This window comes from Colobus angolensis, unplaced genomic scaffold (genome assembly GCF_000951035.1).
Source record: "Colobus angolensis palliatus isolate OR3802 unplaced genomic scaffold, Cang.pa_1.0 Scaffold62, whole genome shotgun sequence".
NCBI classification, from domain to species: domain Eukaryota; kingdom Metazoa; phylum Chordata; class Mammalia; order Primates; family Cercopithecidae; genus Colobus; species Colobus angolensis.
This window is the reverse complement of record NW_012119821.1, coordinates 2,441,795-2,456,291: the sequence shown is the minus strand read 5'-3', so window position 1 is coordinate 2,456,291 and position 14,497 is coordinate 2,441,795. Positions and strand designations below refer to the sequence as shown.

At 35.0% G+C, this 14,497-nt stretch overlaps 1 protein-coding gene across 1 annotated transcript in view; it reads left to right on the top strand.

The window, feature by feature from the left end:
* The window catches only part of PGGT1B (protein geranylgeranyltransferase type I, beta subunit), a 54,078-nt gene that overhangs the window by 4,984 nt on the left and 34,597 nt on the right, over nucleotides 1-14,497 (top strand). The window contains exon 2 of the mRNA XM_011963655.1: nucleotides 4,984-5,102. Coding sequence (XP_011819045.1) covers nucleotides 4,984-5,102 — 119 coding nt within the window. The remainder of the gene's footprint in view (nucleotides 1-4,983; nucleotides 5,103-14,497) is intronic.

The following is a 14,497-nucleotide window of genomic DNA, read 5'->3' as shown; positions in this document are numbered from 1 at the left end:
TGCCTGGCCGATGATTTCTATAATAGCACTTAACATGTAACCTCCTTAAGGTTAGGCAGCTTTATTCATTTTTGTCGTGACATCTAATCTCTAGTAGGTGTTCAGTAGATGTTTCTTACTGAAAAATTATGATAGTAGAAAAACTATTTTACAAGTTAAATAATTTCACAGATATATGACTGTACTTAAAAGTATTTACCAGATGAATCAGCCATTGAAAAACAATTGTAAATGAAGAATAATGCTTCAAATTCCAGAACTCGTGCAGTCTTTCAGTCATTTGTTTCGAAGTATTATGGCAGCATCTATGTGCTAGTATTTTAACTTCATGATTAAGTCTAATGTATCCTCTAAGGCTCTCTCTTCGCTGACATGGTTATCAATTTTATTTGTGTTCTTATTTCTTAATGTAGATGCTTTTTTATAATTTTAGAACTCTGCAATATGATGTAGCCATAGGCCCATCTGATATCTAGGCATGAATGTAGTCCATTGTTTAAGACACTTGGAGAGACTGGGAAAGGAAGGGGTTGCACCAGAAAGGGTCAGGACAAGCGATCCAAAGTTTGGGAATCTAGTCAACTGTCATAAATTAGTGTTTTCAATATATTCCTTATATCAGTATGACTAAGTTCTTTTTTCCACTGTCCAGACTGTAGACTGCTTTTAATCCTTCTTTTTTTTTTTTTTTTTTGTGACGGAGTTTCGCTATTGTTGCCCAGGCTGGTGTGCGATGGCACGATCTCAGCTCACTGCAACCTCAACTCACTGTAACCTCCACTTGCCGGGTTCAAGTGAGTCTCCTGCCTCAGCCTCCCTAGTAGCTGAGATTACAGGCACCCGCCACCGCGCCTTGCTGACTTTTTGTTTTTTTAGTAGAGATGGAGTTTCACCATGTTGGCCAAGCTGGTCTAGAATTCCTGACCTCAGTTGATCCGCCCACCTTGACCTCCCAAAGTGCTGGGATTACAGGAGTGAGCCACCGCACCCAACTTTCTTGTTGTTCTTATTTTATCTTTGGGGTATGTATGTTCTTAAGCCTGGACTATTTGACATCTTTTGGAGACACTTAGGTTAATCCTCTTGTCTGTGAATTGATTCTTTGGTAAAGTGACTTGATTGGGGGTTGGGGGATGTTAGTTTTTCATCCTTGTAAGATAAACTTCTTATACATATTGTTCAGAGTGGTAGAAGAGGGGTGAACAGAAAGATATTGCTTGCTTATTTCTACTTCCTAGGCTGCAGACTCAGATTGAGTTCTAGGGAAAAGAAGAAAGAAAGAGAATAAACAGATATTCTCTGAAATAAGTAATAAAGTAAAAATAACATCATTGGCTTGATTTTAGGTTCATGTGTTCGCACAATTACCCCTCTATACACCTGTGCTGAGTCAGGTTGCCCAGCAGTTTATTCCCAAGTGGAAGTCATCTAGGAACCATAAAACCCTACATTATATTATTTCTCTCAGAGGCCCACAGCCCAAAATTCCTTTGTGTTTTTTGTGGCTTGTTTTAATTCTCTTTCTTTCAGTTTTAGGACTACTTGAGAATTCTGGTGTGATCGGAAGGGGAATGGTTTCCCAGACTATTTTAAAGGGAGGCCAGATATTTGCCCCAAAGTGACTTATTGGTTCTGTCTGCCAAGCGTTTCTGATGGGACCTCTCTTTATAAACATGAGCCATTCACCATAACTCTGTTAATCTCATAAACCTTGTAGTCTCAACCTAAGTCTTCACCTATGAGTTGAAAATGCTGGACTTTCAGGAGCCCTTAATAATTAAGTATGCAAGATTTTAAAATACCATCACATGGCTGATTTCTTGTATTTGGTACTTACATATAAATAGTGCATTCATATCCAGGAGCAAGTAACATGACAGATAGATTATTCAGATAACATATACAGATAAGAGTATGACTTTAAAGCAGGTTTTCTCAACCTCAGCACTATTGACATTTTAGATGAGATAATTCTTGGTTGTATGATGGGCCTGTCCTGTGTGTTGTAGACATTTAGCAGCAGCCCTGGCTTTTACCCACTCAATGCCAGTAACTCCCTTCTCTACTGTGACAACCAAGAATGTTTGATTCTGATGTGTTAACGTTAGGGGCCGTGTTCCCAGTAGAGAACCACTGTTCTAGAACAGTGCTTCTGAAACCTGCCTGCACATTAAAATTACCTGGGAAATTAAAATCAAAAACAAACCCAAAGGGCTCAGACCCCACCTTACACCCATAGGTTTGATTGTGAAGTGGGACCTCAATCTCTATGTTATGTTGAGTGTTTTGGTCGTTTTTAAGCAGATTCTAATGAGCAGCCAGGTTTGAGAAGCACCCCTGTGGGGAACAGCACTTTGGGACCTAGACTTCTTGAGTAGTTTTGATTTGTCTAGTGTTGAAATTTCAGGTAAATTCCTTGAGTTTTTTGGATTTTATTTTCTTCAGTTAGAAAATTAAAGATATGGACCAGATCATTTCTGAATTTGTTAATTTAGAAAAAAATCCCACCTTGTTTTTATAACCTTTTGCATAAATTCTCTAACTACATCGCTTTTACTGACAGGAAGATCTTTGTTTTATCCATTATCCGACCTCAAGTCCTTCATGTTTTCCTCCACTTTTGTCTCTGTCTTCTTTTTGTCCTTTTCCTTAATAACGCTTTAATAAACTACATTAGTAGATGCTAATTGTACCTGACTATAAAGAATCATTCACTTTATATGTTACATCAAAACCAAAGACCCTGTTAGAGCTCTCCAGGAGGGTTATAGTATTGCAGAGCCTTTATTAGTTCAGTAAATATTTGAGTGCATACAAACAAAGTGGACCTTATCTCATGAGACATAATTACCACCAAGCGCAGTGATTTTCAAACTTTGTTGCTGTTATGTAGAGGTTTTTCCCATGTCTAAAGTATCATTGTGTTTGGAGAAGCACATTCCTCTGGGGGAAATGGTTATAACCGAGAGTCTATAGAAAGGGCCTGTAGTTTACAGAGTGTGATTAGATCCTAAAGTCGTTGTTACTCCTGTCCCTCCAAATTATGGCAGACCAATGATAATGGCTTCCATTTATTGAGTACTTATTGTGAGCAGGTAAGCACAATAACTGTATAAGGTATAGTAATGATTAAAATAATTATCAGAAGCTGATTAGAAAAATTTAGGTATCCTGCCCAGAGTCATGTGGTCAGTCTAATGAAATTGGCCAACTTGGAATTTGAACCCAGGTCATTTGACTGCAGAGTCTGAGCTTTGAACTACTGTGCAACACTGCTTTCCACATAAAGGAGTTCCACTGCCCTTAATATAATCCTGATCTTACCTAGATAAATCACCTCTCTAATTCAGATAGATCTCAGTGTGTTGTTAGGATTAAACTGAGATAATATATGAGAAATGTCCCAGCTCATTGACTAATACGTAGTAATAGTCTCTCAATAATACGTTTCCCAAATATTTATTGTTCTTAAATGTACCCAAATCTCTTTAGTTTTAATTTTTGTCCTTAAGCTTTGGTTGGAATGAAATTACTTTCTGGTATCTCCTCCTGTTATCTGATAGTTGCTAGTCTTTTTCCACCAGGGATCAGAGAGATAATTATGCCCTAAAAAATAAAAGAAAGAAAGAAATCACTATTTTCTCATTTCTCCTAAAGTTGGTACAGATTGAACATCCCTAATCGAAAACTCTGAGAGGCTCCAAAATCAGAAATGATTTGAGCACTGACATGATGCTACAAGTGAAAAATTCCACACATAAGTACTGAACACAAACTTTGTTTCATGCACAAAATTATTAAAGTATTATATAAAATAAGCTTCATGTGTGTAAGATGTATATGAAATTTAAATGAATTTCATATTTAGACTTGGGTCCTGTCCCAGTGGGATATCATCTCATTATGTATATGCAAATATTCTAAAATTTAAAAAAATCTGAAATCTGAAACAGTTCTGGTCCCAAGCAATTCAGATAAGGGATACTCAACCTGTAGTACTATTCTATGTATCTATAGATAATACTATTCTAGTTGCACAGGAGAGAAGTAAATTTGTTACATACAGTGGATACCTCAGGCAGGGCATTAAGGCTTCATTCTTTCTTAAAATCTTCATTGAAAAGGTTACAGAATACATCAGGTAGCTCTGCTGTAAAATTTTAGACCAGATAATTTGAAGTATTAATTTATTATTATTAGTCATATGAATTGTTAGATTATGGAAGTGATGTAACAGTACTCAAGCTATACTAGAGACTGCTTCTCAACATGAAAAGAATTATATATAACAGATTCTTTGTGTTCAAAGCAATCAGTAAGATACTGATTTTTATATGAAAGCACAGGTTTAGATTTCCGATTTATAGTGTACAGTGTTAGGGGGAAGGTTTTGCTCTATAGTTTTTCATTCCACCAAAGAGTGCTCCTCTCTGGGAAAATAGACTAAGTACATTTGTATTTTTTTTAAATGTTTCGTATTTCTCAAAACTTATTATAAATCTTTTCCCAAGGAGTCATGTTATTTGTTAACAGCTTTGAATTAAGATACTATTCTCATATTCCTCCAGAATTTAATATAAGCTATAAGTATAATTGATCCTGACAAATTAGTGAAAATTGACATTTTCATATATTTCTAAGCCCTGTAGTATTTGTACTGATTACTTGTAGAGAATCCTTTTTTAAATCTGCTTTAGCCTTCAGTTTGCTGATTTCTGGCTTCAGTGGGTCATGTTTGTGTCAGTGGGGGTAGGACTGGTTTCTTAACCCCCAAATGTCCCCTTTTGAAAAATGGAAACAAAGGCTTGACTGATAATATTAAGTTACAAGAATATATATATATATATATATGCTTTGGCAAGGTGGAAGTATTGTTTAAATTATTGGAAAATTAGAATGATTTTATTATTTTTCTAGACCAGAAAGACTTCAGACTTAAGTGGTTTGATAGTTAAGATGGAATTTTACATTTTTTTCTTTTAGGTTGACGATTGCATTTTTTGCACTCTCCGGGCTGGATATGTTGGATTCCTTAGATGTGGTGAACAAAGATGATATAATAGAGTGGATTTACTCCCTGCAGGTCCTTCCCACAGAAGACAGTGAGTGAGTTTTTAGCATTTTATTTTTAGTGTGACTAGTTGTACCTGACATAACATGCGTTGGACTAGAAAATCTTAGTACTTACTTGTATACTGTTAACATATTTTATTTATCTGTGATTTCCTTGTAATGCAGCATTGCCATTCTGTTGAAATAGAGTACTTAACAAATCTGATCATAATCTCTTAAGAAAACAGTTTAGAATTATCTGGAATTTAATAGAGATTCGCAATTGTGGCACTGTACTATGTTTTTCCACATTGATGATTGATTGTTGATTATTTATAGTCAGTATTTATTTTTGATTAGTTCTGTGGCATTAACTCTGTTTTTCATTCCCAAAAATTCTTGTCTTTTCAGTGAAAAACTCTTTGCCATCAAAAAGTTTTCTTTCAGTTTCCTGGTTGTTTTCCCTCTAGTGTTTCATTAGCATTTTTAATGGTTTCTTAAAGCTCTTATGTATGCTTCAGTCATTTTTATACTTCATAACACTTTAAAATTTTTTATTAATTAAATGAATTCTCAGTTCATAAATTACATAATCAACTACAAATATGTATGTTTTATAAACTGTATTACTCTGTTAAGTATAAAATATGTAAGATAGATATAACTTATACATGTTATATATTCTAACCTTAAAAACATCAAATAAATAAACTTCTAGAAAATCATGCTTTTTTTTTTCTTGAAGTGGTCACCACTTACCTGTCTTTAAAGAGTCAGCATTTTGTGGTTCACTGGTTGGAGTAATCATATGTAAATCTCATCCAGTGAACTTTGGAGAAATAATAAGCTAAAACTTTACTTAGAAAGAAAGATTTTCTCTATTTTACAGATGATCTTGAACATAGTTTGTGGCTATTTTATTCTTGAAGTTCATAATGTTTGTTTTTATATAATTTTTAAATCTATGCCTGTTTACAAAGTCTCATTAAAAATTGATTAAGCATTTTGAACTAGGTCTATCAGAATTAAATATATAAATACCTAATCACTTTTTTTACCAGCTCCATGAAAAGCATATATAAGAGTTTGGTCAATAGTTACAGATCTACCATGCTGACGAGTAGGATTTATTGAACTTTCTGCTAAGAGTACTACTCTTCTAAATCTGTAGAGAAGGGCTGTGATAAGTTGCAAGATCTGGTCCTCATTTTCCAGGAGCGTGTGGCTGAGGCCACGTCTTAGTCCTAGTCACTTACAAAATAGAAGTCATTGGTTGTTTTCCCTTTTTGCCAGGATGTTTTTTAAGAGTTTAAGAGAAAGTCTGGGATTTTTAAACAGTTAATTATTAGACTGACATATGGTAGAATTATGGTAGATTGTGCTTGGTATTTTTTTTTTAATTATAAGTACATGCCCGGTTTTTAAAGAAATGTATCTTCCATGGTACAGATAGGAAATCATATACATACTTTGGCACATAGGAAAGCTCTGTTCTTGCCGAAATATATTTTTATGTTATTTTTTAATTAAAAATTTACTGAAACTCATACTCCTGAAATAAAATAGCTATTGTCTTTATAGAAAAGGATGGACCATAACATTTAATGAGAGAACTCAAGATGTAGGTTATAGTTTCCAGACCATTGGTCACTTACTCACCATGCTTCCTACTTTCTGTCTTTTCTTCTGTTTCCCCCCACTTTTAAGGACTATTTGATGGCTCCATGATTGAGCAATTTTTTGGTCTGTTCTTTAATAAGTGTTTACTTCCCCCCCATCGTTTTATTAGTGAAATGAGTTTTTTATAACACTATTATCTCTCTGTTGTTCTAAAAAGCTACATACTTCTCATTATTTAATCTTGTGAGAGATTTGCTGTTATCTGGAATTTCATATTATCCATAATAATTTTGTTTGTTACGTAATCACCAGAATGGCTAAAACTGAAAAAGGTGGAAAATAACAAGTGTTCACAAAAATGTGGCAAACTGGGACTCTCATTCACTGCTAAAGGAGTTTTACACCTGCTTCGGAAATCTCTTTGGTTAAATTTACTGAAGTTGAATATGTGTATATTCTACGACCCAACAGTTCTAGTGTATACCCAGCAGAAATTAAAATATGTTCCCCAAAAGATATGTTCTAGGATGTTTATAGCAGTATTTTTTATAAGAGCCTAGAACTAGTAATTATGCAGACTACCCCTCTTCAGTATAATGGATAAAGGATATACTGGCATATTCACACCGTGGAAAATGATACAGTAATGGGAATGAACAGTCTACAACTACATTCAATTCTTTGAGTGTCACAAGCGTGTTTTAGAGAGAAAGAAGTACATTCTATATTGTTCCATTTTTACAAAATACAAAAATAGGTAAAACCAGTCTGGGCTTTTGAGGAATACTAGAAGGAAGTGGGAGAGGCTTCTGGAGTGCTAGTCATGTATTTTTTCTTGAGCTGAGCACTGGTTATACAGGTGAGTTTATTTTGCAAAAGTTCATGGAGCTTTTTAATTATTATAGGGGTACTTTTTTTATGTTTATTACACTTCAGGGAAAGTTTAAACATTTTTTGGAGGTAGAGTTGCAGCTCACCACCCCTTTCGAGACCCATCAGAATTATCTTTCCTATTAAACTGTCAACTCCATGGACTTCTTTGGCTTGAAGCCCATTGCCAGTTTTTTTCTTCAGTCATTGCTGCTTAAAAGTTACTTAAAATATTTTTGCTTCCACCTGAATTGCAAACTTCTGGAAGGCAGATGAGTGAATGTGTCTTCTATTTCTTTTCCCTCTCAGTGCTTAAATCATTGTTGTGTATCAGTAGTTGTTAGACTGTTGAATCACCTTCCCCTTCTCCAACTTTTTTCTCTTCCTCTTTTATATATTTTCTCATTTAGCCTAGGACCTCGTCTGGCTCCTCAAATATTTTCTAATTCGTAAAGCATTTGCAAACTGATAGAATATGCTTTCCACAACTCATAGGTCTGTATTTGTCCTACTTTGAGATACCACGTAAAATCTAGGCAATTATAATATCTAAAAATGTTAAACAAAACCTGGGGATTATAAAGGAAAAATTTGATAGATTTGACTAAATAAATATTTAAATACTTTATGTAGTAAAAGATAACAAATAAGTGATGAATTTGCAGAAAATTATGACATGTATAATATTAACATCGACTATTAAGAATTGTTACAGATTCAGAAGAAAAAGATACATTGTCCTTTAGAAAATGACCAAATTTATTGAGTAGTTAACAAAAGAAGTACAGATAGTCAATCAATACATAAAAAGATGATTAACCTCACTAGAAATCAGGAAAATTCAATCAAAACAATGTTACATTATTTTTTTTTAACCTAACATGTCAGTTTTGCTAAAAGTTGCCGAGAATATGGGGGAGAGAGTACTTTAATATTCTGTTGGTGGAGGTGAAAATTATTACAGCCTTTTGAAGGGCAGTTTAGCAGTATATATATATTTTTTTGCCCTATCTAACGTATTCTCATGTATGCTGTAATGGGTCGAATAGTGGCCCAATAAAGATATATCCACTCAGAACCTCAGAATTTGACCTTATTTGGAATAGTCTTTGCAGAGGTAATTAAGGATCTTGAGATGAGATCATACTGGATTTAGGGTAAGTCCTAAATTCAATGACTGGTGACCTCATAAGTGAAAGGAGAGGGAGATTTGAGACACAGGGGGAAGGCTGGATGAAGAACGAGTCAGGAATTAGATTCATCAAGCTAAGGAATGCCGAGAGTCCCACAGCCATCAGAAACTAGGAGGGAAGCATACATCGAATCAGATCTTCCTTCAGGGTATCCAGAAAAGCAACACTCCCAACACCTTGACTTTGGACTTTGGACTCCAGAACTGTGAGAGAATAAATTTCTGTTGTTTTGAAGCATCAAGTTTGTCGTAATTTGTTACTGACCTCTGGAAACCAATACATGTGCACAAAAATATATGTAGATTTGGTTTGGGCATTGTTTGTTACAGTAACAAATTCGAAGCAAAATAAATGTTCATCAGAAGTGAAAGTTACATAAACTATGGCCCAGTAAAGAATATTATGCAGCAAATAAGGTAGATCTCTATATATATACTGACATGAAACTGTCTATCATATATATTAAATACGAGTTTTAAATTTTTCTTCAAAAAATCAATATGTCAGTATGTTCAGTTCTTTGCCTTCTACTTTTAAACTTAACTTCCTCATAAAGCAACCTTTTTCCATCACCTGCCCCACCCTGACTCATTCCAATTACCTGCTCCTCCCTGACTCATTCTGATTACCTGCTCCACCTGGACTCATTCTGATCTACCCTGACTCCTGCCAAACCACTCACCCTGTCTCTCTCTTTAAATTAGCCAATCAGAATTAGTTTAGCCTGTTTGGTCTAACCCTAGCCAATAGGGAAATCACACAGCAGCAGGGGCCACGTGCCTCAGGGATAAGAACCCCTTCCCCTCCCTTGTCCACGTGTGCGTTCACCATTGCTCCATCTGTAAGGGTGCACCCTTCTATAGAAGTAAATCGCCTTGCTGAGAAGAAAAGAAAATTCTGTATCTGAGTGCTATTTCTTTTGTGGCACCGAAAGTTACTTATAATATATATGATTAAATGATACATTTAAAACATATACAGAGGTGCTTTAACAATCTATGTATGTAAATGTACAGGAAAAACTCAGAAAGGGTACATAGAAAATCTTTGTGGAGAGGGAGGTAGGTGGGAACAGAGGTGGGGGATGGCAAGATAAGATACTTTACTGTTTTTCTATGTATCTGAATTGTTGGAATGTTTGCCATAAGTAAATATGTTTCTGTAGTTAAAGCTTTAAACTAGAAAAATACTTAACCTCTCTTCAAAACATACAAAAATAAAAACAAAGTTCGTAGTTATACATAAATACTGATATTTTTGCTCATGGAAGAAATAATGCGGTACTTTATTTACTATTTTATAATTTTCAAAGCACTGCCAGATACATAACCAGACAGATTTGTTCTTCACCTAATTGGCCTGTCCCAGAAGAGGAAACTGAGAGACGAAGTGATTCAAAGACCTGCCTGAAACCTCACACAGGTGATAAGAGAGAGAATCGGATTGATATCCGGCACTTCTGACTCCAAGTTTCAATGTGGGTCCCTAGTGGAGACAGTCATGTTTGGCATATAAGGACATTGTGAATATTTAATTAAAATTAACCCTGACTTCCACTTAACTCCAGGATTATAAAGACCCTAGTGGTTTCCTAGTAATAAGTGTATGGTGAGACCACTGGAAGATCGGGTCCTTCTCATTAACTTCAGGAAGGAAGTGTTAAGGAAGCACAAGGGGTCAGGCTGGGAATTGTTTGTGCCCTTCTTTGAGGGCACAACCAGAGAATTTTAGACTTAGAGTGAGGACTGTTACAGTCCATCATTTTACAAATGATATTAAGGTTCAAAGAGATTAATAATTTGTCCACAGTGATACAGCTAGTTAATGCTAGAGACAAGATTAGAATACAGTTTTCTAGTCCTTTGGATATTTTATTTATATGTGCTGATTCAGGGCAATAGGTGGTCTGTTTACCATGCATGTTTTTCTGTGAGGTACAGATTTTTCTCATGGGAACTCGGAGAGTGTCTTATAGCTTTAAAGGAAAATCTAGTATCTGTTCCATAATAGATCCCATAAAGTATTAGGATTAAGTGTTTGGAAACATAGATAAGAAAGTTTAATATTAAAGGGTAAAATGTTTAATGCTTTCATTTTTTTAGTGGATTCTTCAGATTGCTCACTTTAAAAAAAATAACATGGAGGAAGTAAGTATGGTTTCATGTGGCTAAGTCAAGCCTGTTGCATATTTTAAAAATTATAAGTCATCTGTTTTGGAAATATTATAGATCAAGACATTTTGGCAAAAATAGTTTTACAGTGGTCATTTATATATCTAGCTTTCCCAGGTCAGATGTCTGCTAGACGATTCCACAGACCTTTTCACAGTTCAGCTGCAATTCTGAATTCTCAATTTGCTATCTTGTTGAGGGTAATATTTTTAAGCCTCTAATATCTGTGAAAGAATATCTCCTGTCTGCCTTTTCTTTAATTGGTGTATGTTCAATTCTAAAACAAATCTGTGAAATTTGGAAAATAGGTATATTAAAAAATTTTTTTTAGCTATAGAATGTTTCATTTACCTTGTCTGGTACTTTCTTGACATCCTTAAGGAGTTGTGTAAGGCATGCCTTCTTATTAGGAAATTATGTTTCTTGAGATTTATGCAAAATTATTTCTCTATCCATAAAATATAAATGTTCATTTTAAAATCAGAAAGTAGCCACATTCCTCACTTGAATTCTGTTTACTTAGGGCAAAAACTTTTAAAATGAGGATTAGAAAGTTAAGAACATGATCTAATCAGTTTTAAAATATATTTAAGAAGCATAATCATCATTAACAGTATGGTGATATTTTGGCCCAAGAGCTGTCCTTTATTATACCTAAATATAATTTTGAATGTAATTTTATATTTCACAATACAGTTTATTACTTTTATGAAAAGCAACTCCCCTGATTAAAATAAACTTCTTTATACTCTCAAACATTTATATTCCATAAGTTTATAACCATTTTTTAAAGAATATCTAAAGGTACTGTCAGTGCTTGACATAAAGTTGGTTCTATGAGCTTAATAGTAAAACACTAAGTTTTAAAATGAGATATAACTCAGTCATCAGGCAAGAGTCAGCTTAATAAATTTCTTTCCTGTGCAAACTTGCAAATAAATGAATTATTCTTCCTTATAGTTGATAACTTTAAATACATCATGTTATCTAATGACATACCTCCTGCATACTTACACATAAGCACACACATAGTACATCCATGTACATATTCCCATTTTTGCTACCTCTCTCATCTACCCAGTTTTCATTTTTCTTAAATAACCTTAATTTTTGTGATATAGTGCTATCTAAAGTACTTCTATTTAACAGCATAAACTAGTTTGACTCTATGGTTCTACAAAAGTGGAGAATATATTTACCAAATCAGTAGCTCTTGACTGTGACTATGTATCAAACAGGGATTGTGTTTCTTTTTAAATACAGTTTTCCAGGCCCTATCCTCATGTTTTTATGCAGGCATGGGAGGGGAGATGCAAGAGGCATCTCTGTTTTTTCAAAATAGGCAGTTGATTCTGATGGGCAGCCAGACCACACAAAGAATTTTCAGTTTGTTTTGCAACTGTTAAATAGGAACACTAGATGGTGCTGTTTGACAACCTGGAAAGAAATTTATCCTGTACCCAGAGTATGCATTCAGTGATAAATTTCCAGTGAATTGTGTGTGTATACGTTCTTCATTATCATGAAAAGGTATGCTTACTAGAATTCTAAAGGAAAGCACAAGAGCAGACAAATATTGACAGAAACTACAAAAGAGTACCTGATAAATTTTTTTAAGTGGTAGTTTTTTGATTTTTTTTTTTTGAAATGGAGTATGATTCTGTCACCCAGGATGGAGTGCAGTGGTGCAATCTTGGCTCACTGCAACCTCCATCTCCTGGGTTCAGGCAATTCTTCTGCCTCAGCCTCCCAAGTAGCTGGAACTACAGGTGCACACCACCACACCCGGCTAATTTTAGTACTTTTAGTAGAGACGGGGTTTCTCCATGTTGGTCAGGCTGGTCTGGAACTCCTGACCTCAGGTGATCTACCCACCTTGGCCTCCCAAAGTGCTGGGATGACAGACGTGAGCTACGGCGCCCGGCCTAAGTGGTGAAAATGTTACCTCCTAATGAGCATCATTTTTTAAAACATTATGATTTAAGTGTGTGACTGATAACTCAATTTAGTGAATGAGTAATTTTCTTGATTTCTTAGTTACTTTATCTTAGGTTTCCATAAGAAACAGTAAAACCTCTTACTATAGAATAAAGTATACACTTTAGAATAAATAAAGAATAAACTTCTTTATCCAGCTTCGTAGTCCACAGGTGATTAAGAAGAGGGCAAGAAATATTACATTGTCTTTTCCCTATACTGTGACTGTGGTGCTTAAGATCCAAACACTTTTTACATGACAGTATACAGTCTTTCTGGAAAAAAAGAAAAACATCTTTACTTAAAAAAAACTTTCCTTGATAAGTTGCAACAAAAGCTATTAATTTCTTCCTGTTTCATTTTTGATAAAATATAATTAACTGATTTTGAATGGTTACTGTTTATTAAGCCTTGTTTCACTTTGGTAAGTACAATCTAAACATGTCCTTTAACCTTTACAAGAAGCCTGAAATATATTACTTGCAATATGTTATCGTTACTAGTTCAAAAATGGAGGGAACTGGTTCAGAGAGGTTGTTACTTGCCTGTAGAACTCTTTGATAGGAACAATAGGATCCTGAGTTTGATTCCAAGTGTCCATGCCATAATCTCCTAACCTTATATGGTACTTTTAAGTATCAGTATTTCTGCTGCTTTTCAGAAAAGTTATTAATCAGGCTAAAAACAGAAGTGAGCAAACAGAAATGTCATTTATTGATTTACCTCTGAGAAATTGAATAAATTCATTTATTTCACTCAGAAGCAGATATTTGATTGAACCACTACTGTGTGTCTGCCTCTGTGTAAAACACCTGACAGAATTGTTTGAGTTGGTGGGGGATTCAAGAAAGGTGTCCAGTTGCAAGTATAAATTCAGAACTGACAGATGGTATCAGAGCTGTCTTCCATCAAAAGTAGAAATGGGATCACATTTTTATGGAGGACTGTTAGCAAATTAGTAACTTGAAAGGATGCCCTTTAAAAAAGACAATCCCAAGAACAAAAAAGAAAAAAAGATTTAAAAAATTTTTAATCAAATGGGAAAATACACCTTTTGATACTGACCCTCATCCAACTAGAGAGGGATTAAAAGAAGTGATAATAAAAGGATAGGCTGGTTGCAGTGGGCTCATGCCTGTAATCCCAGCACTTTGGGAGGCCAAGACAGGCAGATCTCTTGAGGTCAGGAGTTCGAGACCAGTCTGGCCAACATGATGAAACCCTGTCTCTACTAAAAATACAAAAATTAGCTGGGCATGATAGTGCATGCCTGTAGTCCCAGCTATTCGGGAGGCTGAAGCAGGAGAATTGCTTGCACCCGGGAGGCAAGGTTTCAGTGAGCTGAGATCATGTCCCCGCACTCCAGCCTGGGCAACAGAGCAAGGCTCTGTCTCAAAAATAAAAAGGATAAAGGAATTCATAACTTGGTAAGAGAAAGATAACTTTTTTTTTTTTAACTGTAGCATTATGTACAATTTGGAATATGGGGGTTGTGTTAGGTAGAATTCTAAAGATGTTGCCCCAGGATTTCTGTTCCCTGGTAATTCAGTCAAATACTAATCTGGGTACGGCTGTGAAGGGACTTTGTAGATGGGAGTTAAAGTTATACTAATC